We start from the raw sequence: 20,480 nt of genomic DNA, 5'->3' as shown, positions 1-20,480 counted from the left end.
AGAAGACCTGATGAAACTGTTCGAGCTCCTGTTTTGTCTTTGGAAATAAATTCAAAAACAAACTACCTAAACTTAAATTCCCTTTCCGATCATCTTTTGATCTTTTGTAAAATCGTTCCCAGTTGTCTTTAATTATGGTTGTGCTGTTTTTAGCCAAAATTAAGAAAAAACTGTTGTTTTTTAGGACTCTAGGAATTTCTAGGACTCTAGAAATTCACCTGAGTCGTGGAAGGACCTTTGGCGTGGAGTAAAGGCCTGTACACACCGGGACGAATTTCACGCACGATATTCGCCGACGTTTAACGCCTCGTGACTAAACAAAGGGCACCAATGTGAGTGTGCACACCGACGTGAAATACGCCACACGCAAAAGCGTAATTTTTTAAAAAAACGCCTCGGGTTCGTTTTTTTGGTTTGACGTGCTGCGACCAATGAGAATGGCAGTTTTGCACACGTGTCTGGAGCTTCTGAAGTTACAGTAAAACACAACTTGGGGGCGCTCAAACACAAAACTGTCTTGCTGAGCACACATACGTCACGGCAAAGAAGATATACGCCAAGTACCGCGAAGAAATAAGACGAAGAAGATGCACTCACTGACGGACATTCTAAAATATCCCAGAAAACGCTCGTGATACATTTTCAGCTCTTGTACCAATCGATAAAACTCCCCATGTTCTTTTCTTCTCGTAACTATGGTATGTACCCAAAATCTACGTCTTTCCCGGCGTCTTTCATCATTCAACAGAACGATAATCTCTTAATCGCTGGAACTGGAGCTGGAGCAACTGGTGCTTGAAATATTCATGTTTTCTTTGTTTGATTCTGACAAGCGCGTAAATACTTGCTCTCTTCTTCTGAGTGAAAAGCGACTTTAAGAAGCGTGAAGTTGCACAGCCCCACCTTGTGTACAGCCGGTATTTCTGTTTTACATTAAGCGCCATCTAATGTCAGGGAATTAATTTGCATGTTCGCTCGGCTCATCGTCAGCGAAAATCGCCTGGGTGTGAACACAAAAAACGTGGCGAAAAACGCTGGCGAATATTCGTCCTGGTGTGTACGGGCCTTAAGGCTGCGCTCATTTCCTGTCGTTCCTTTTTTTACACTCTCTCCCACTAGCTTACAGCCCCTCACACCACTAACGTAACAAAACCTGGACAACCAAAATGGTGAGCAATATTGGAGCATCCATACATACAGTTTTGATCCAGATTCCAACTCAGACGAGGAAAAAAAAAAGATGTTATCGAATTTATCTGTGTTTTCTCTGCTCCTGATTCACCACGACTGAATAAAGAAATACTCAAAAACGCTGTTTTAATCTTAATTTTCTTTATACAGGTCTTTCATCATTAGAGAAATGGTACACGAGCATTTTCAAAACAGCATTTTTGTCTGAGTGGGTCTTTAATTAATGCAACCAATATCTGTGTGTGGGACAAAAACAATTTATTCACTACACCAAAAACCTTTATGTCGCCTTTAATTAGTGGTACCTTTCAAAATTAACAGAATTTGTTCCAGCAGTGCATTTATGACTGCTGGAACAAATTCTTGTGTAATTATATGGGAAATTATATTTTCTGTTTCACAATGGCACAAAAATTAAGGAATTAGGCAAAAAAATGAAGACGGAGCACAAATGTATTCATAAGGATAAGATAATGTTGCAGATGTACAGGTGATTCATTTTTGTATGATGCCCTAATGCGCCACACTTTAGTCATTGGTTAAGCATGCCTTTATGGGTTTATACAGGCTGTCTGTGGGCAAAAAAAGGGCCCATTTTTTTATCTGCAGACAACCCAAATCTAGCTAAGTTAACATTTTTGGCTGCAATAACCCTGTACAACAAATCACAATGCAAAAGATAACCTTTGCACATTTTTTATTAGCTATTTATTTATTTATTTATTTTTCTATTTTGCACATTTCTTTTGCACATCTTTTTAATGGGGTTAGAGTTTCATCTGTTCCTCATGACACAAGATAGAACTGGCTTGATTTATCCCTTTTCTTTTTACAGAATATATTTATCATGCATGTGTACAGTTTGTCATATGATGCTAATATGTTTTGCAAGACTTGCTGGTCATTGTGTAGATCGTTTGCCCTGTGAGATGCCACTGTATTGACTAAAGTTACTTTAATCTTGCTTAACAACAAAAAAGGGCTTTTTGGATATTTTTGTTGTGTCTACACACGTGCTAATCAAAAACCACTCCAATAATTATAAAACCAAAACGGATAGTTTAAGAAAGTGTAACTTCTCTGTACTGTAAACACCAAGATGTTTTATAAACCAGACTAATATTTGTTTTGTGTCTAGATATGGACTTGTCAATTAGGTATTCAGTAGAAAGTTGGTTTCTTTTTAAACCAACCTCTAGTGGTTATTTGAGGAACTGCAACATGTGATACTTTTAGGTCTGTGTCGAATTCGAAACTGAAAGCAGGGATGGGGGATGGGGGTGGGGGACGAATACAGAATGACGAAAATAGTTCCCAAGGTCAAGACAAAGCCGGGTACCTAAACCTTCTTTTTATGTCCACAAGACTCTTCTGTTACTGACAGACAAAGCATATCTTTGGTAAACTCCTATGTCTGCTTTTGTCATTTCCCCAGTGGGACATGTTTAAAACACATCCGTTTGTAACAGCCTAGATATGCTGACTAGATGCCCAAATCAACTCAACTGGTTTCTTTGAATATAAAGGAGCTCCTAAATGCCTAAGCCGCTGATCTTGAGGGTGAGCCCAGTGGCTCTTTGGAAGGATCTGTGGTCTCTTTGTATTGCTGGTCTCCTGCTTTCAGTCAGTTCTTGTGGCTCATGACATCACCCCGCTAATTGGCAGAAAACAGGCCAGAAGAGAATCAGCATCAGTCTGGATTCATTTCAAGTCTGCCCAAGCATCCCTTCCTCTTTTGTGGTCGTAAGCACGACCCCGAGGCAGATAAGTCCTCCATTCCCAACCTCAGGAGGAGAATCTACCGACTGAAGACTTGGGGTGCTTTCAAGCAAGGGAAATCCCAAAGGCTTGGTTCAAATTGGTGGAAAATTGTGACAATTCTTAAAGTTTGTTTTTGATTTGGTTTGCTTAAACATTTTAGCATTGAGACATCTTAAAGTTTCAATGGAAAAAAAAAGATCAGGAGCTCGAACCAGGAAGAAAGTACACAGATTAACACTCTACTGGTTCAGAAGATTCTTACTTTACTGACTGGTTTTATTAATTGTGTTTCTTCTGGTTTTTTCGTCATACTTGTAGTGTGTGTAGTTCGCATCGCCTTCTGTATATGATTCACTTCATCAACTGAAGGGTTTGTCTTTGTTAAGTAGGGCTGTAACAAGTATCTGAATACATGTTCTTGTAGTATTATTCTGATGATGGATGACATGCATAAAACAATGTATAAGTGTATTCATACACACAATTGGTCCGCTTTAAGTGAACCAGAGTTTTTTTTTGACTGAATACACCCAAGTGGACCAGAACCCGCTCTCTGACCCATCTCTGGATGTGGTCTCTGTATATTTCTAATCGGACTGAGCTAGGGTTTTCTCTGAGATTCTTCAGTCTGAATACAATCCGTCCTCGGAGGGGAACAACTGAACCAAAACGACCGCCGTAGCCGGTAGTCACTTGATGTAAACAGAGTAAAAATGTAGTAACTGAAAAGCCACAGAATGTGAAGCAACGAATGTGGTGTTATCAAAGAGGAAAAACAAGTCCAACTTCTTAGTTGTTAGAATGTTTAACACAGCTGAAAACGCGTTTTTTCTGGCGCTGCTGTGACATCATCCTAAAAGCTACCTTGTAGTTCCTTAACAGATTTCTCCTAAAATAACACCACAACGACACTGCAACTCATTAAAATGGGCTCGGATGAATTCAGGCTTATTAAAACAACTTTTAACATGATCCATCATGGTTTTCACTGTTTCCTCATCAATCTATATGTTATAAACACTAGTCAGCGTACCTTCTAGCCGTCTGTTTGCCAGTAACCGCTCTGCAGCATGACTCCACTGGATCAAAAAGGCGAGTAGAAAGTGTTGAGCCTGATGTTGATACAGACTTTCAAAATTGATCAGCAAAATATAAAGTTTTAATCAATTATCCCGACAAGGACTGTAATTTCTGCCTCTTGTTGTTTTGCCTCGCCTTTGTAATTCCTAACCAATGAGAGAAAAGATCTTTAGTCATGTGGTTTTGTTTACAATCTCTAGTCCGGAACAGGAAAGTCTGCTCGACGGCAGTCTGAATACAGACTCAACGCAAGCTTTAGGACTGGATCTGGACCAAATGAATCAGAATCAGAATCAGAAATACTTTATTGATCCACACGTGGGAAATTTGTTTGTTACCGTAGCAGTAAAAGAAGAATAGTAGACATAAGAAAAAATAGAATATAAAGAACAAAAGAATGTAGCATGAATGTAAACAAATAAGGTCGTATAATTTAAAGAGCGATTTACAGACAGGACCAGCAAAAATGTGCAACAAAAGAAAAACGTGCAAAAGTTATCTGCTACCCTGTGAATTATTGTACCGTTATTGTATTTGGTAGGAAGGATTTCCGGTATTGGACAGTTTTGGAGCGGAGCTGTCTGAGCCTCCTAGAGAAGGAGCTCTGCTGTTTGTCCAGAACAGGGTGGAGAGGATGCTCTGTGTTGTCCATGATGGATAGGATCTTGTTCAGTGACCTCCCCTCCATCACTGCTTCAAATGATTCCAGTTTGCAGCCAATGACAGAACCCGCCTTCCTGATCAGCTTCTTCAGTCTTTTGGTGTCACTGACTGCAATGCTGCTTCCCCAGCTGACCACGGAGGAGAACAAGGTGCTGCCTACCACAGACTGGTAGAAGATCTCCAGCATTTTGTTGCACACATTAAAGGACCTCAGCTTCCTTTGGAAGTAGAGTCTGCTGCAGGCCTTTTTGTACACAGCAGTACTGTGGCTCAGTTTGCTGTCGATAGTCACTCCACAGTGTTTGTACTCCTCCACCACCTCCACATCCTTGCCCAGGATGGGGAGGTGGGTCCTGACTGATCCTGACTAAAGGATTTTTCCAGTCTAAAAACTCCCTGCAACTCATATTACTAATGAGCTGCTGCTGCTTTGTAGACAGTATGTCTTAAAAAATGCTTTTTTTCCATTTTGGCTAGAAACGGCAGAATCATACTTAAAAGATTACTGGGAACACTTTTACAGTAGAAGAAAAGTATAGTTGGAGCGGGACTGTAAATATAGTTGAGTATGCTGATAAAACACATCAGGCAATATAGTTTATCGCTCTAAAATATTAGAATAATGTTGGATTGTAAGTATATAAACTAAACTAACTGTATGCACCGCTGTCACCAGAAGTAAATAAATCTACAAAGTAAAACCAAGGTTTAAAAAAAAAAACTGAAATTAAGTTTACTGAACTATCAGTATTATTTTAATGCTTATACATCCAGTAAAGCAACCATTGTTAGTCTAGATTGAACCATTGTTTGTGAATTGCATCAGATCGTCCACAGTCCACAGCCCTATTTTATAAGTACCAGTCAGACAGACCTGTCGGGTCAAACGGTGTGCTCTTGCGTCCCTCATTTTTTTAGTTGTTTCTTCTTTTATTGAACATTTGAACTTGTTTGCCGTAGATTCAGTATGAGGGTTTGAGAGTCCCATCAATCTCCTGCCCTCTGGCTGTTCTTGGATTTGCTTGGATTACAATGGAAGAGCAGCTCAAATAACATGGTGGTCGTGGTAAATGAGCCAGGAGGTTCACGGTTCTGCGGCACATCCTTCTGGCGGGAGCTTGAGCAGCTCTGTTTTAGAGATGTGTGGGAATGTAGGCATGTTTTTCTGAGGAAGAGTGTGACTGAAGGCAGCAATCCTTCTTTTGTCTGGATGAAGCATGAAGTCTCCTGGGAAGCTTCCAAATCCTCTCTGGAATGTGTGTGTGTGTGTGGGTGTGTGGGTGTGTGTGTGTGTGTGTGTCAGAGGGATCGGCCTGTCACCACATTCATATAAGGAATGCTAATATTTGTGTGCGTTTCAGATATGTAGTGTTGGAAAGCTCTTATGACCCGCTGTCCTCTGCCTACCTGAGACTTGCTCAGGTTTCACTGCCTGCTTTTGTGTTTGTTTATAGAGCACTTAGCTCATCTTCTGTTAGCTCGGGTGTGTCGGGGCGAACGCTGACAGTGAAATACAGTTACAAGAATAATGGTGGGAAATGAGCAGCCCTTTTTATTTACAGACATTCCTAAGAAAATCTACTAAAGTATATACATGTATGCTAATTATGTTAAAGACCCATTCCAATAAAAATTGTATTTTGGGTGGATTTTTTTCTGATGATGGAGGCTTAGAAAGAAAATAAAACTGAATTTCTGAGTTTTTCTTTATTCATATCATGGTGAATCAAGAGCAGAAGAAAAATGCATTTTGAAAAAGATGGTATTTGTTACATAGAGATTTGTCACACCCTCTCTGCTCCGCTCCATTCTGATGCATCCACCTGCAGACAAATAGATCCATGTACGTCTTTGTTTTCCTCGTCTGAGCCGGAATCTAAACTCTACGGCTGGATAGCTCTGATATTGCTTGCTATTTTTGTTGCACCGCTAATGTTAGGTTGGGGTTGTGAGGAGCTGTAAGCGAGACGGCGTAGAAACAGACAGGAGGACCTGGCTGCAGGGTTCCTCTGTGCTAACCGTCCCGCCTACAACTCCTGCTGCTCTGCAGAAACTATGTTCTAAAAACAGCATCATCATAATTAAAAAGACTTTAAAATCACTTTGAAAATAAAACAAAAGATGATAGGAGTGGGACTTAAACAATTTTGCCCACAATATGAGATCATTAAACATTTCTTTTCTGATTTGGTTGAGAAATATTTAGGCACCGGTATATGATTTTGAAACATTTTAAATGCTACATTGATTACAAATGAATAAATCTACATTTTCCAGGCTTTACAGAAGTTTTTTTAAAAAGGTTCGGAAAATGTCAGTTAAAGAGTTTTCTGTTCTTTTAAGTCTCAGCAGCTTCAGTGAACGTAAAATGGTTCAAACTAAATGTTAGATTCTATTTTTTATTAACCCTGCAGGGAATAGAAAAGTTTTAAAGTTTCCTGTTGATAGTTCTGAACTTTTTTTGCTGTGGTGTTGCAGGATGGTGATGAAGGAGGGGGGGCATAGGGACAGAGGGAGGGGGGCTCCAGCGCCAGCAGGAGACGACAAGAGGCAGATCTTCGTGGAGCTCGGTGAGTAACTTTGACCCCGAATGCTGTGAATAGACGTGATTTAAAGGCAAATGTTACTTTTAGTGTAGGTCCCTAACATCTGTTTTATGGGGACACAAAAGTGCCCAAAGTAATAACTTATGCATAAATCAGTGTTTTTTAACCTTTTTTAAGCCACGGCACACTTTAACCTTGTCAAAAATCCCGCGGCACGACAACAGCATCTAAAAAAAAAAAAAAAAAGGTAGAAACTCATAGTCTGTATTGATCTACAGCCCCTCCACAATCTCACATGCATTTTTGTGATAATTGTGGCAGAAAAAGCTGGAAGCTGCAGCTGTTTTTTCTAAAAGATGTAAAAAAAGTTAAGTTAGAAAATTTAAAAACTGTTTGATGTGTGTTCGTTGTGGTTTCAAGACGTCAAAGGAAGACTCATTGTGCGCAGAGACGCTGTCACTTTAACCCAATGCATCATGGGAGATGTAGTGCAAACAGCCGCCAAACGCAGACAGACTAACGTCTCTGAGCTTCATTGTTTTGTTTACTTGTTCCACGGTCTGATACCAGATTCTGTGGAAAGCTACAGCGCTAAAGACGAGCTTTAGCTGGTATTTTTGTTGGAACTAAGAGACTTTATGAGCAGAGTCGGAAAAAGGAAGTGAAGAATTTAACCACTTCTGATTGGTCAGACTGATGACATGTGATTCAGCCTCCAAGAATGATTGGTGGAGACAGTTAAAGGGGCGGGACTTTTCCGCAAACGGCTGACGCTACGGCTAAATCGCAGTACCGTCTTCTTATCAAAATGTCTTTAACAGAATCAAATAAACACAAAGAAAAAAGTATTTTACGATCTTTCATATTCCTAAATACTCAGTGTTTTCTCAGGGCCTGTTTGGATGAACACAGAGCTGATTTCCTGGAGATGGGAAATGTTTTTGGATCAGTTAATGAGGGCAATTTCCCACGGCACACCTGAGCATCTCCCACGGCACACTAGTGTGCTGCGGCGCACTGGTTGAAAAACACTGGTATAAATGATTAAAAATAGTAGGGCTAGCAAATGCAGAAATACAAAGTATGTGTGAAAAAATAGCTTTACATTTATTAAAGTTTCTTTTTTTTTTTTGTTTTTTTTATTAAGTTTTGCAAATATTTTCCTATTTTTTAATTTAAAATTTTCCTTATTTAGGTACTTTGCCACAATAAGGAAAGGTTTGTTGTTTCTCTGTTAGAAATTAACCAAACTTGGGTTTGGTACATTTCAAGGAAAGCGGGCGTGGCTACCTTAAAGTATGTGAAGTTAACTAGCCAAGTAAACTATTGATGTTCTACTAGGGTCACTTTGATGTCAGCATGCTAGACCTGTGAAGTGTCTCTGACCAAACCTACACCCCAAAGTCCTAACATTACAGGTTTTGGAATGACCAATATTCATACCTGGAGAGAAAATATATGAAGAAAATACATAAACAAAACATAAATTACTATTTTCTTAAAAAGATTTTTTTTAATGTTTTCCCTCTTTATCATGACCAAAATGTTTATTTAGGTATGACAATTTCAGTGATCTAAATAGTATTTCTTTATTTATATAAATCTGAAATTATTTTTCTTTTTGTCCGATTTAGTCCTCCATACTGTCTTTAGATAGAAATGTATTTATTTTGCAGCTAAATTGAGATCCTTTAAACGTTTTTTTTTTATTCTCATACAGGTGATCAAAACTTTGACTCCATTTGTCTCTCTACGTATCGAACAGCCTGCAAGCTGAGATTTATACAGAAGAGATGCAACTGTAAGTCACTACTGATGACAGTTTAAGCTCCACTTTATTTAGAGACATCTCTGTAAATATTCTTACCCTTATCCTAACCCTTTTTTTTTTTTGTTCTAGTGCATCTGATAGACATTTATAATGTGATTGAGGCGGTGCGGGATGCTGGTCTGAACGCAGTCGAGCTCAACGCCGGCATCTCCGTGACCAGACTGGAGAACCTGGTGTCCTCCCTGTTCAACCAGCTCAGCAAGCGCCTGCCCACCACCCACACCATCAACCCCCAGGAGAGCACCGTCCTCTTAGTCCAGTTCATACTGGCCGCTGTTGACTGGTAACCGAACAGGACTGAACATGAAGCGCCCCATGTGCACACCCCGTGAATGTGTGTGATCTGGTTTGTTTCAGTGAACCAGAGAGCCGTCTGACAGTCCTGTCTGTGAAGGCCATGCTGGCCACGCTGTGTGGAGGCAAGCTGGTGGATAAACTTCGCTGTGAGTATCCGACCATGAGTTTGGAACCTAAGGTCTTGGGGAAAAACCATCAAAATCATAAAAAATGTTCCCATTATACAGCAACAATGCTTTATTATACAAGTTTCATGCAGTTTTTTTCCTCACTGTAAAGCGGTCCACCTTCTGCGGTTTGATTTTTGTTTTAGTGCAGCTCTTCATGCTTTTTTTAAAAGTGCATTGTGTTCTGCATTCTGCGGAGCCCTAAAGGCCCATTTAAAAAAAAAAAAGAAACAAATAAAGTAAAAAAAAAAAAATCTAACTGGTGCTCACCAGTTAGTAATGATTAGTAACTGGTTACTAACTGGTGTTATTTTTATGTTATTTTAGATTTTTACTTCAATTGTTTTTTTTTCTTTCAATGTCCCTTTAGGGGCTCCGTAGAATCCTGATTGGCAGTCGACCATTTGAATTAGTCTCGTCTGTGCCGTGTCCTGTGTAGCACAGAATCCTTTCATCTTCCAAAGTTGATCTTTGTTTTCATTCTATGAAACTGGACTTTTTTTTCCACAAAGTTTTAGAACTTTGAGAGTTTTAACAAGACAAAAATATGAAAATGTTCATGTCTGATGAAGCCACTTGGAAGAGCGGCGAAACGTTTCAAGGAAAATTTGAAGTCCAGTTGCCGTGTCTCAATCACAAGATTGAATCAATGAGGAGAGATAATACCTCCTAAATTATTTGAGCTGACACACACACACACACACAGCTGCTAGAGAAAACACAGACGTGCAGTGGTGCTTTTCATATTTACCAAAAAAAAAAGGTTTTAAGCTCTTTAACAGTGATGCTTTGATGTGGGGAAAAAACATCACCAAACCTATGTAGGTGGACAAAATACTCAGTAAGCAAAAGGAAAAGTTCCAGTGTAGGAAAAGACTAGTCAATGTTTTAATGAACATAAAGCCTTAGTCACATGAAGCCATACAAAGGTTGACCCGTTAGGGTGCTGTGGGTATTTGGGCCCATGGAGGGTCATAGAGAGGAGGGGCAGATCTTGCAGTTCCCTTGAGGATCGTAAGACCACCTTAAGCGACGTCATGACAATGGAACATACCATTGTCGTGCGCGTGGTAAATGTATTGTGAAGTATTTGTCAGGATAATGGAAGTCACAGACATATATATGAAGTACGAGTGATACTGCCGTACAGTGAGTACTGGCTCCTTACTGACCACGTGAAATTACCGGACGCACAGGGTGTGCAAGTGATATGCAAGTGCCTGTAGGACGCACAGACACACTAGACTTTGATTATTAAACTGCCTCATTTCTGTCGAGCCACATGCAAGGAGTGCAGGGAAGTATTTGTAAAGCTAAATTAAGTTACATGCACTTATGACGTGTGGGTGATGATGCAGCAGGGTGTCCTTACAACGGGCTGTAGTTATTAGTAAGGTGTGAAATCTGGCCCCTTACTGACCGCGCAATGTGATATACAAGCGCCTGTAGAATTACCTCATAAACTACACTCTGACTGTCTAATCTTCTCATTTGGAACGATCAAACTGCACATGGAGTGAACACTTATCATGTTAACAGCACTAACAGGCTCCTTGCGCAGTGAGCAGGTTGAAAAACTGAAAAAAGACGAAAAAGTGTTCTCTACAGCCTGTCGTAGTAGACTACGACATTTCTGTCGGCCACCTATGCGTCCTATTTAGGTTTGCTCATTTTTCCCTCTAGACAATCTGTATCCACCCGTAAGGGCAGTTGTGACTAAGGCTTTAGATGCTGTCCGCTTTATTTTCCCTAACTGGAGGCTTCTCCCTGTCATGTTGTGGTGCGTGTAGATGTGTTTTCTCAGGTGTCTGACTCCCACGGTGCGTTGGTCCTGTCCAAGTTTGACAGTTTTCTGCGGGAGGTTCTCAAGCTGCCCACTGCTGTGCTTGAAGGACCGGCCTTCGGCTACACAAACACAGCGGCGCGCTCCTGTTTCCCACAACAGGTGTGCACACCCAGACACTCGGTTGTTTGTGCGTAATCTGCAAATATATTGAGAGATCCAGCACTAAGCTGGTTCCACTCTGGTGCTTAGAAAGGCAGAACTGAAACCAGCTCAGAAGAAAAGGGTCTACAATGAATTGTAGCTTAGAGGTTGCTTTTTGCTTTTTGTTCAGTTTCTGTTTCAAATGTTTCTGCTGAACAGAAAAGAGTGATGCTGAACTTGTTCTTGGACATCGTAGTCGAACCTCCCCAGTGTCTCATCTGGTGGCCTCTGATGCACCGTCTGGCCAACGTGGAACATGGTACACACACATACACAAATATACACACATAAGTACTGGATTGTGTGTGCCTGTGTGTGTGTGTGTGCATACATACAGACACACAAGAGCAAATGGCACATGTACACACATGCACACGTGTGCACACATGCACATAAAGAATGTAAGTGTTAAGCTTTTTTGTTCATCTAGTCAAAAGGATATTTAAAATAAAAGAATCAAACTCAACTTTAAGAAATGGAAGGCATAAAAGGAAATAAATGTTTCCAGATGGTTAAAAAATTTAATTTGCTAAATAAGAGATGGCAGATCATTTCTTGTAAAGTATAATTTTTGTGCTTACCTCAAACACTAAAGACTTAAATAATTAAGCCTAGTTAGCATAAATAAACCCATGGTGACATCAGAGCAACAGAAATTTATCAGAAATGTGTTCAGTGGTCCACTTAGTTTGTGGTGTATTCTACATTATTTCATTTTTCAGGAAAAATGGGTCTGGTTTTTTTTGGGGTTAAATCTAAATTTCAACATAAACAAGAAGGAAAAAGAACCTAAACTCCTTATTTCTATGACCATGAGCCTTATTAGTATATAAAAAGCTTTGGTAATGTTTACCGTGAGGCTATTTTTGTCTTCCATTTCTCAGTCTACCATCCTGTAAGTTGCTCCTATTGCCATGACAACGGTATGACGGGCTTTCGCTATCGCTGCCTCCGCTGCCGTGGTTACCAGCTCTGCCAGAACTGCTTCTGGCGTGGCAAAGCCAGCGGCTCTCACAGCAGCCAGCACCAGATGAAGGAGCACTCATCCTGGGTGAGTAAGTGTGCGGTTCCACATACGAGACACCAGGGGGAACTCCCTGCACATGTCCAGAGCTTCTGGTGTATTGTTTTTTTGGGTCAAAGCTGACATTTGTAACTGGTCATGCACAACAAAATGGTCAACAACAACAAACAACAAAAAATTGAGCTTTAACAACTTTATGCTAGTAGACGATTTCATTTTTAAATGTATTATTTCAAATCCAAAAATGTAAAAAATTGCCATTTTTAGTCTGTATATGACAATGCAAGACATATGGTCAAGTATTGGACAAATTAATAAAAATAGCTCAGAAAAAAATACAAATAAATTAAATTAACAAAATTTACATTTACGTTTGAACAGCACTCACCAGGGGGGTATTCCAGGAAGCATGTTTAAACTAGCCTGACTTTAAGCCTGAACTCTGGCTGAAATCCGCCTGAACTTGCTTACTCTGGGTATGTCGGTTCCAAAAGACCGGGTATGAGTTGGCGTAATTGCGCTCGACTTGGTAACCCTGGGTTAATGCTCGTGCACGGAAGGTACATAAAGACATTCTCAATAGATCGCCGATTTCCGGAGTCACCATGGAAACGCGTGGAGAACCAAAGAGAGCGCAATACTTTAGTGAGACGGAGTCTGAGATTTTAATGACGGCGTATGAAGATTATACGTCCATCAAAAAAGTAATACGGCTGCATCATCAGAAGAAAGAGTTTCTGCTTGTAGTAGAAGAACAGACAAAGTAAACGCACAAGTTTCTGACCTCATTTCCATTTTCTTTGTGACGCATATATATATAACTTATCCAATTTTGCCACCTTAAATGAATTACTTCTATTGGTAACAAATAATTGAGTTAAATTTAATCAACCTAATTTCTTACGTCTGTAAAACTCAGTAATTGTTTATACAACTCAAATTTATGTATTTATCCAACTAAATGTCATATTACTCCAATTCAATTAATATTTTTTCCATCTTAATGAATTATATTTCTTGATCTCTCATATGTCTAAGTATGAGCCGTCAGATATACTCATTTTTATAACAATAAAAAGGACGGGGGAAAAAATGCACGTTGCGCTCAATTTCATTAAAGAATTGTCTGTCTTTGTCATTCCCCTGTAGAACAGTAGGGGTGATATAAACTCATCATCCTCTCCTTCATTCTTACTCATGGTGCAGAGACATAAGCACAGTAGGACAAGATAACTCAGCAAAACATGGCAAAACACAGTAAAACAGCTAAACAACTAAAAAAATTTGGTCAAAAAGCCACACTTAAACCAAAATCCGTCCAGACAGGCAAAGGAAATGGTATCCCACAAACCCTTGCGGTGCCGATCTAACAGCAGCACCAAAGTTACACCTACTTAATTTAATTAATTTGAATGAAAGTAAAATAACTGTCTGATAAATACGTGTTATTTTAAACTGACGTAACAAACAAATAATTTATCTTAACTGAAGCAAATAACTAAGTTAGATCAAAGTGAAAAAATTGAATTTTCCAACATCCATATGTGGTCTTATCACGCTCTCATGGTGGAAAAAGTATTATCTGAGCTTCTTCATCCACTAAATCATCTTCAAATGGACACACCATGCTGCTTTACCTCTCTGAAAACAAACTAACTTTCAACTAAACCTGCTCCCGACCAGGTTATGTTCAGAGCATGAGTTGCTATGGCAACTTGACCTACCCTGAAACATACCTCAATTTCTGGAACCGAAAACTGAGGTTATCAACTTCCTTAGCCTCAAACTTACCGTCGGAGCTAGCATAACCTGCTTCCTGGAATACCCCCCAGCAAAAACGGCTGCAGTGGACCCAAACATACATGGAGACTCATTTTCAAACAGTCTTGTTCACTGATGAGTGCCGTGTAACCCTGGATGGTCCAGATGGTGGGTGGTTGTTGGATGGCCACCATGTCCCGAACATGGCTGCCATGTCAGCAAAGAGGGGAAGGAATCGTGTCTCGAGCCGGGAGAGAGCTGGTCGGCCCCTTTAGGGTCCCTGAAGTTGTTAAAATGACCTCTGAAAAGTAGGTGGAGTTTCTGACGGACCACTGTCCGGTGCAAAAAGAAGAACCATGCTTTCCGTAACAAAACCAATGCACCATCTCATGCTGGAAGTAATACCTCTACATCATTGGCTGCTATGAGCAGAAAAGGACATAAATTGATGGTGTGGCCCCCACCCTCCCCTGACCTCAACCCTGTTGAAAACCTCTGGACAATCCTCAAGCAAAATATCTCTGAGGGTGGGGGGCAGTTCACATCCAAACAGCAGTTCTGGGAGACTATTCTGACATCCTGCAAAGAAATTCAAGCAGAAGCTCTCCAAAGACCGACAAGTTCAATGGATGCAAGAATTGTGAAGCTGCTACAAAATGAGTGGTTCTATGTTCAGATGGAACTTGACCTATGGAGATGATTTGATTGGAATAGATTTGGATTTCAGTAAATTCAATAATCTTTAGGAGGTTTGATCAATAACATTTCATTTATACTCTAATGATTAGTGACGTGAAAATGCTGCATTTAGGATTTAGAAGAATCGTATGCAACAATCATTTGCATAATAATTTTGAAGGCGCCTTAATATAAAGTTACTGCTAATGCATCTGAAGCCTGGACTTCCCTTGCTGAACCTATTCTTGCTTAAATGATTCAGGATTTCCAGTTTTTTCCTGGAAAGACTGGAATTTCTTTAGTGCAAATCTCCTGCTACATCAAAACTTAAGAACATTCCTTTGTTTGTGTCTTTACAGAAGTCTCCAGCAAAGAAGCTTGGGCGAGCTCTAAGCAGGACTCTGGGCTGTGTCTCCTCAAGGGAACCCCCACACCCCATTTACCCTGAGGAACCAGAGCGGACCCTTAACCTGGCTAATATTGTGTACGCTTTTTCACTGTCTTTGTAGAAAATGTATTAGAGGGAACCAAAATCGAGCAAAGATTTTACAAAGTTAAGAGACAGACTTATGGAGTCGTGGTTGGCTGATTTAACCAAAAGTTCAGTCTGGGTTTAGTTAAGGTTCTATCATTTATGCAGACATGTAGCAGAAGCAGACAATACCTAACACCACGTACACACCGAGCATGTGTGGTGCACTTAGCATATGGTGTTTGCACTGTTCTGTCGCTACCTGATACTGGTGCCTGCAGATGGAGGAGGCTTGCTGTAAGATTTAAAAGCGGTGAAAATTTCGTGAATCTTGCTCCAAAGGTTCCAATCACAGCTATAATCTGATCCATGAAAGACTTGCTGTCGTATAATTCTGGTCGGGCACAAACCGCGATTATTAATTTCTCCTCCATGATCAATTTTCAAATGGTTGGCACCTCTGTATTTAGAAAAGGAGACTACCCATACTTCACTACCAAATCTGAGTACCTGGTTGGTTGGTTAAAGTTCAGCTGGTTTAACTTTTGACGTAAGCTCGATTGCCACACGTTTTGTGCGTGGAGCCCAAAAACTGACCTGAAAACAGTCGCCCGATTCGCAGCATTAGAAGGAAGCATTAAGGCCCGTACACACCGGGACGAATATTCGCCAGGCGTTATTCGCCAGCGTTTTTCGCCACGTTTTTTGTGTTCACACCCAGGCGATTTTCGCTGACGATGAGCCGAGCGAACATGCAATTTCATTCCCTGACATTAGATGCCGCTTAATGTAAACAGAAATACTTCTGTACACAAGGTGGCGCTGCGCAACTTTACGCTTCTTAAAGTCGCTTTTCCCTCAGAAGAAGAGAGCAAATATTTACGCGCTTGTCAGAATAATACAAAGAAAAAATGAATATTTCAAGCACCAGTAGCTCCAACTGGTGCTTGGTTCGGGGATATTTTAGAATGTCCGTCATTATTTCTTCGCGGCAGTGTAAACGCTACTTGGCGTCTATCTTCTTCGCTGGTATGTGTGCTCAGCAAGGCAGTTTTGTGTTTGAGCGCCCCCAAGTTGTGTTTTACTGTAACTTCAGAAGCTCCAGACACGTGTGCAAAAGCGCCATTCTCATCGGTCGAATAGATTTCGACGCAACGCGTCGAAAAAAAACAAACAAACCCGAGGCCTTTTTTTTTGACGCGTGGCGTTTTTTCGCGTCGGTGTGCACACTCTCATTGGTGCCCTTTGGTTAGTTACGCGGCGTTAAACGTCGGCGAAAATCGCCGGCGAAATTCGTCCCGGTGTGAACGGGCCTTTAGAGTTCAGATTTCTTTGGAAGAAATGGCTGGCAGAGCAAACTATCATCAGCAGAATATCTATCCATTCATTTTCTTAACCCGGTATATCCCTTTTTGGGGTCACAAGGTTGCCAGAACCTCTTCTCGGTACTGTTGGGCGAAGGCAGGGTACACCCTGGACAGGTTGCTAGTCTGTTGCAGGACACACAATCACACCTATGCACACTCACACATAGGGACACTTAAATGAACCAATCAATCTATTAAGGAGGATTTTGGCCTGTGGGAAGAAGCTGCAGCATCCAGAGAAATCCCATGGACGCATAGGAAGAAAATGCAGACTCCACACAGAGAGGTCCCAGTCAGGATTCAAACCAGGTCCTTCTCACTGTGAGCAAGAGCGCAACCTATTCTGCCACCATGCATCCCATCAGCAGAACATTCCTGCAGGAATCCAGCGAAACAAAAAAAAACAAAAAAAAGAAGGCCCAACATGGAACCATGTGGTTCTCCTGTTGACGGTACATAAAACTGATAAAGTGGATAAATTATTAGTTTTGTGTTGAAACAATCCAAATCTGCTTTTCCAACTCTGTGGTTGTTGCAGTTGTTTCTGGCTATGAAGTCCAAAACGTGTGACAATTCTTAAAAGACAACTAACGACGTTCTAAAGCTGAGGATTTAACACTCACCTGTCAACCAATTGTGCACAGTTCTAAAGTCAAACATGTCCTTCTCTGCTGTCATAAATGTAATCCTACAGTGGAATTAGTTTTCTCGAAGACTTTGTCTTTGCCAAGTTTGCCTAGTTTAGTTGATAAATGGCTCTGACCTTGGTTACTTTTGGTTATAAATGAGCTTCAATTCGAAATTCTGAAGGTTCAGTCTTTGAGTTTGTGACCTTAAAATTGTTGAGTGTCACCGTGAATGTGTTCATATTTTTAATCAGGTCAATCATCTTGAAATGCTTCAGTTTAACCCTTTAACACAAGAGCTTAACCTCCAGTGTTTACATACTTTGGACTAGAGTGAATCTTTAACCATTTATGCCATTAAAACAATTCCAGTGGATTAAGTGTGCAGAGAAAAACAGCCTTGCTCTGATATAAACACTTTCCTGGAGTGAAATGTTTACACAATCGGTGTAAATCAGCTGATTCTGTCGCAGAAAAAGGCGGCTTTGCGCCGTTATGCAACACTTTATGTTAGTAATGTGCTGCATATCTTTGTGTCAGAGTCAGCTGATTCACTTTGACTGTGTAAACAGTCGAAGACTGACAGTAGGTCAAAGAGCATGTGGTATTCAGGTGTCACCGGCAACATTTCCTATGTCAAAGGGGTTAATACAGTTTTGCTTCACGTAACGATAGAGACGCAGAAATGCTTGCCTTGCTGTTTTTAAACTTAGGTTTTATATTTAAATATCCTTTATTTTACATTCTGTGTGTTTAAAGATATGTATTTCAATATCTGAATGACGATATGTTGCATTTTCTACTTCTAAGTAGAGTAAGTGAATAAAACATAAAATAAAACTTCACAGAACGGCTGCAGTGTTAATTTTTAACAGGAAAGTATTTCCCCTGTGTCATCTGTGAAGCTGCAAACTTGATGTGTTATCAGTGGTTATGTGTTCTTGGTAGTTTGGTTAACATGAGTCCTACCTATTGAGTAAAGCCTGTGGCTCCGCCCCTTGCAGTGGGTGTGTGATGTTTGATCGTTCAGACTGTAGCAGGCTGGGTCATTGCAGAGCTGCAGGCAGTTTTCAGGCCAGCACATGTGAGTGAGCTCTCAGTGGATCTATAGGGGATTTTATTTCTCTTATTATTTAAAAATACGGTTTCATTTTTGTTTCTGTTTAACCCTGTTTTTTTTTGTAAACTCTCCTCCTTTCTTCTTGCCCCTCTGCTGATCTTTGGCCTGTCTGTGTTTGCTCAGACCGTTAAGACTCACCGTTGCGTGAATGTGCTCAGGAGCACGTGACGCTGTGAGCGGAGGAATGTGTTTCTGACGGGCAGATCTTGTTCTTTGAAATGAAAGCTGGAGCGCGGCCTCTGAATGAGTTTCTACCGTTTTGTGTGTTTGTGCGTGCAGCCCCTGCAGACCCATTGGTACTGACGGCGAGGCCATGTTGCTGTCATCGTCGGCACCCGAATCATCCAAGAGGTAAAGCACCTAACACCAGTAGAGTGTATGCTTTCAAACAGCAGGTGGAGTTTTAAGGATTTAACCAGTGAAATGAGTCAAACTGAAAAAGCTGTAAATTGTACAAAGCGTATTTGTCCCATTTCTCCTCACATTCACTCATTACAACGAATATCAAACGCACTGACACATCACTGAGAATGCAGTAAACTAAATTATCTCTTCAAACAAACAAAAAAACAATGGGAAGATTGATTTGGTTACTGCAAGTACTTTTTCAGAATGTCTGTTCATCTATCCATCTTGCTGTTTCCTTTAGCAGAGATCACTGTCACTGTCCCAGCTGTCACAGGAATAGGACAGGGTTTATCCTGGACAAGCCCCCAAACAAATGCAGATATTTAAGAAATGTTTATTTAAAACAAGTTTATCTATCTCAATGACATTTTACCCTGCCTTAGTCACAAATGCGCCTAGGGGTGGATATAGGCAAATCTGTGGCCTGCATGAATTTTAAGATCGTACACAAGCTAGTGAACCCGGCATGCCGCACGTATGAGGTTGTGGTGAACATTTAAGCAACACATGAGGATAAATAAGGGTGAAGTACTGAGACGCAGGTGTGTCATGCAGATTTTTCATTTTTTGACCCCCCTGGATCCTGCACACTGCACAGGAAGCCCGTTAGTGCTACTGAGGTGATAAGTGCACGCTCCTTGCAAAGAGGCTGGCAGTTAGAAATGAGGAAATCAGTCATTTAGAGTATAGTTTTTGTGATCATCCGAAAGGGATATTACGACCACTTACGTATCACTTGCTCACCCCGTATATGCAGCATTTGTGTGTGGTCCGTGAGGAGCCAGTGCGACACCTTACTAGCAACTGGAGTGCTGTGCAACAGCATCACCGTATGTCATAAATGTGTGTAGATTACGTTATTCTTACAAAATACTTCATGATGCACTTACTGCACACACAACAATGGAACGTTCCATTTTCATGAGGTTGACCCACAAGCCTCAAGGGAACTTCCAAGACACGCCTGCACGCCTCTGAAGATGCTCCCCTCTACAACCCTCTGCAGGCCTGGACAACCTAAGCCCTACAGCACCCGTACGGGGGTTGAACCATAAGGGTGCCTGTGACTTGTTTATCAAATTAACAAAAAATGTGGCTAAAAGACATAAAATAGTGTAAAATCTATCAACTTATGCCAAATGTAAACAGGTGGAGGAGCTTAAAGTCCTTTTGAATGATGAATCATATCCTCTTGTAAAGAGGGCAGCATGGCAGCGTGTGACTTGGTTGGAAGAGTTGATCCAGATGGATGGGGGTTTTTATTATAACAATTTTGAAGCTCTGTTGTGGATTCAGTTCTTGACCTTCTGGATTTGCCTTCTGGATTCTGATCTTATACTCTTCTGGGCCGTTGGATCTGCTGTGGAGCTTCTGGAGCTGACTAGAGCAGTGTTTTTCAACCAGTGTGCCGCGGCACACTAATGTGCCGTGGGAGATGGTCAGGTGTGCCGTGGGAAATTACCCTCATTAACCGATCTAAAAAGATTTCCCATCTCCAGGA

At 40.8% G+C, this 20,480-nt stretch overlaps 1 protein-coding gene across 16 annotated transcripts in view; it reads left to right on the top strand.

Moving 5' to 3' along the window:
• Positions 1 to 20,480, top strand: part of LOC101158250 (dystrobrevin beta) — a 47,610-nt gene that overhangs the window by 12,856 nt on the left and 14,274 nt on the right. For all 16 annotated transcript variants that reach the window (XM_078942591.1, XM_078942587.1, XM_023952944.2 and 13 more), the window contains 9 exons: positions 7,174 to 7,265; positions 8,962 to 9,042; positions 9,142 to 9,355; positions 9,430 to 9,515; positions 11,327 to 11,481; positions 11,683 to 11,782; positions 12,408 to 12,574; positions 15,346 to 15,470; positions 18,851 to 18,922. In XM_078942591.1, the coding sequence (XP_078798717.1) occupies positions 7,175 to 7,265; positions 8,962 to 9,042; positions 9,142 to 9,355; positions 9,430 to 9,515; positions 11,327 to 11,481; positions 11,683 to 11,782; positions 12,408 to 12,574; positions 15,346 to 15,470; positions 18,851 to 18,922 (1,091 nt within the window). In that variant the 5' untranslated portion in view covers position 7,174. The remainder of the gene's footprint in view (positions 1 to 7,173; positions 7,266 to 8,961; positions 9,043 to 9,141; positions 9,356 to 9,429; positions 9,516 to 11,326; positions 11,482 to 11,682; positions 11,783 to 12,407; positions 12,575 to 15,345; positions 15,471 to 18,850; positions 18,923 to 20,480) is intronic.

This window comes from Oryzias latipes, chromosome 24 (assembly GCF_053564925.1).
Source record: "Oryzias latipes strain Hd-rR chromosome 24, Olatipes_Hd-rR_3.1".
Taxonomy (NCBI): Eukaryota; Metazoa; Chordata; class Actinopteri; order Beloniformes; family Adrianichthyidae; genus Oryzias; species Oryzias latipes.
Note: the sequence above shows the minus strand (reverse complement) of the source record. Positions and strands in the feature narration are given on the sequence as shown.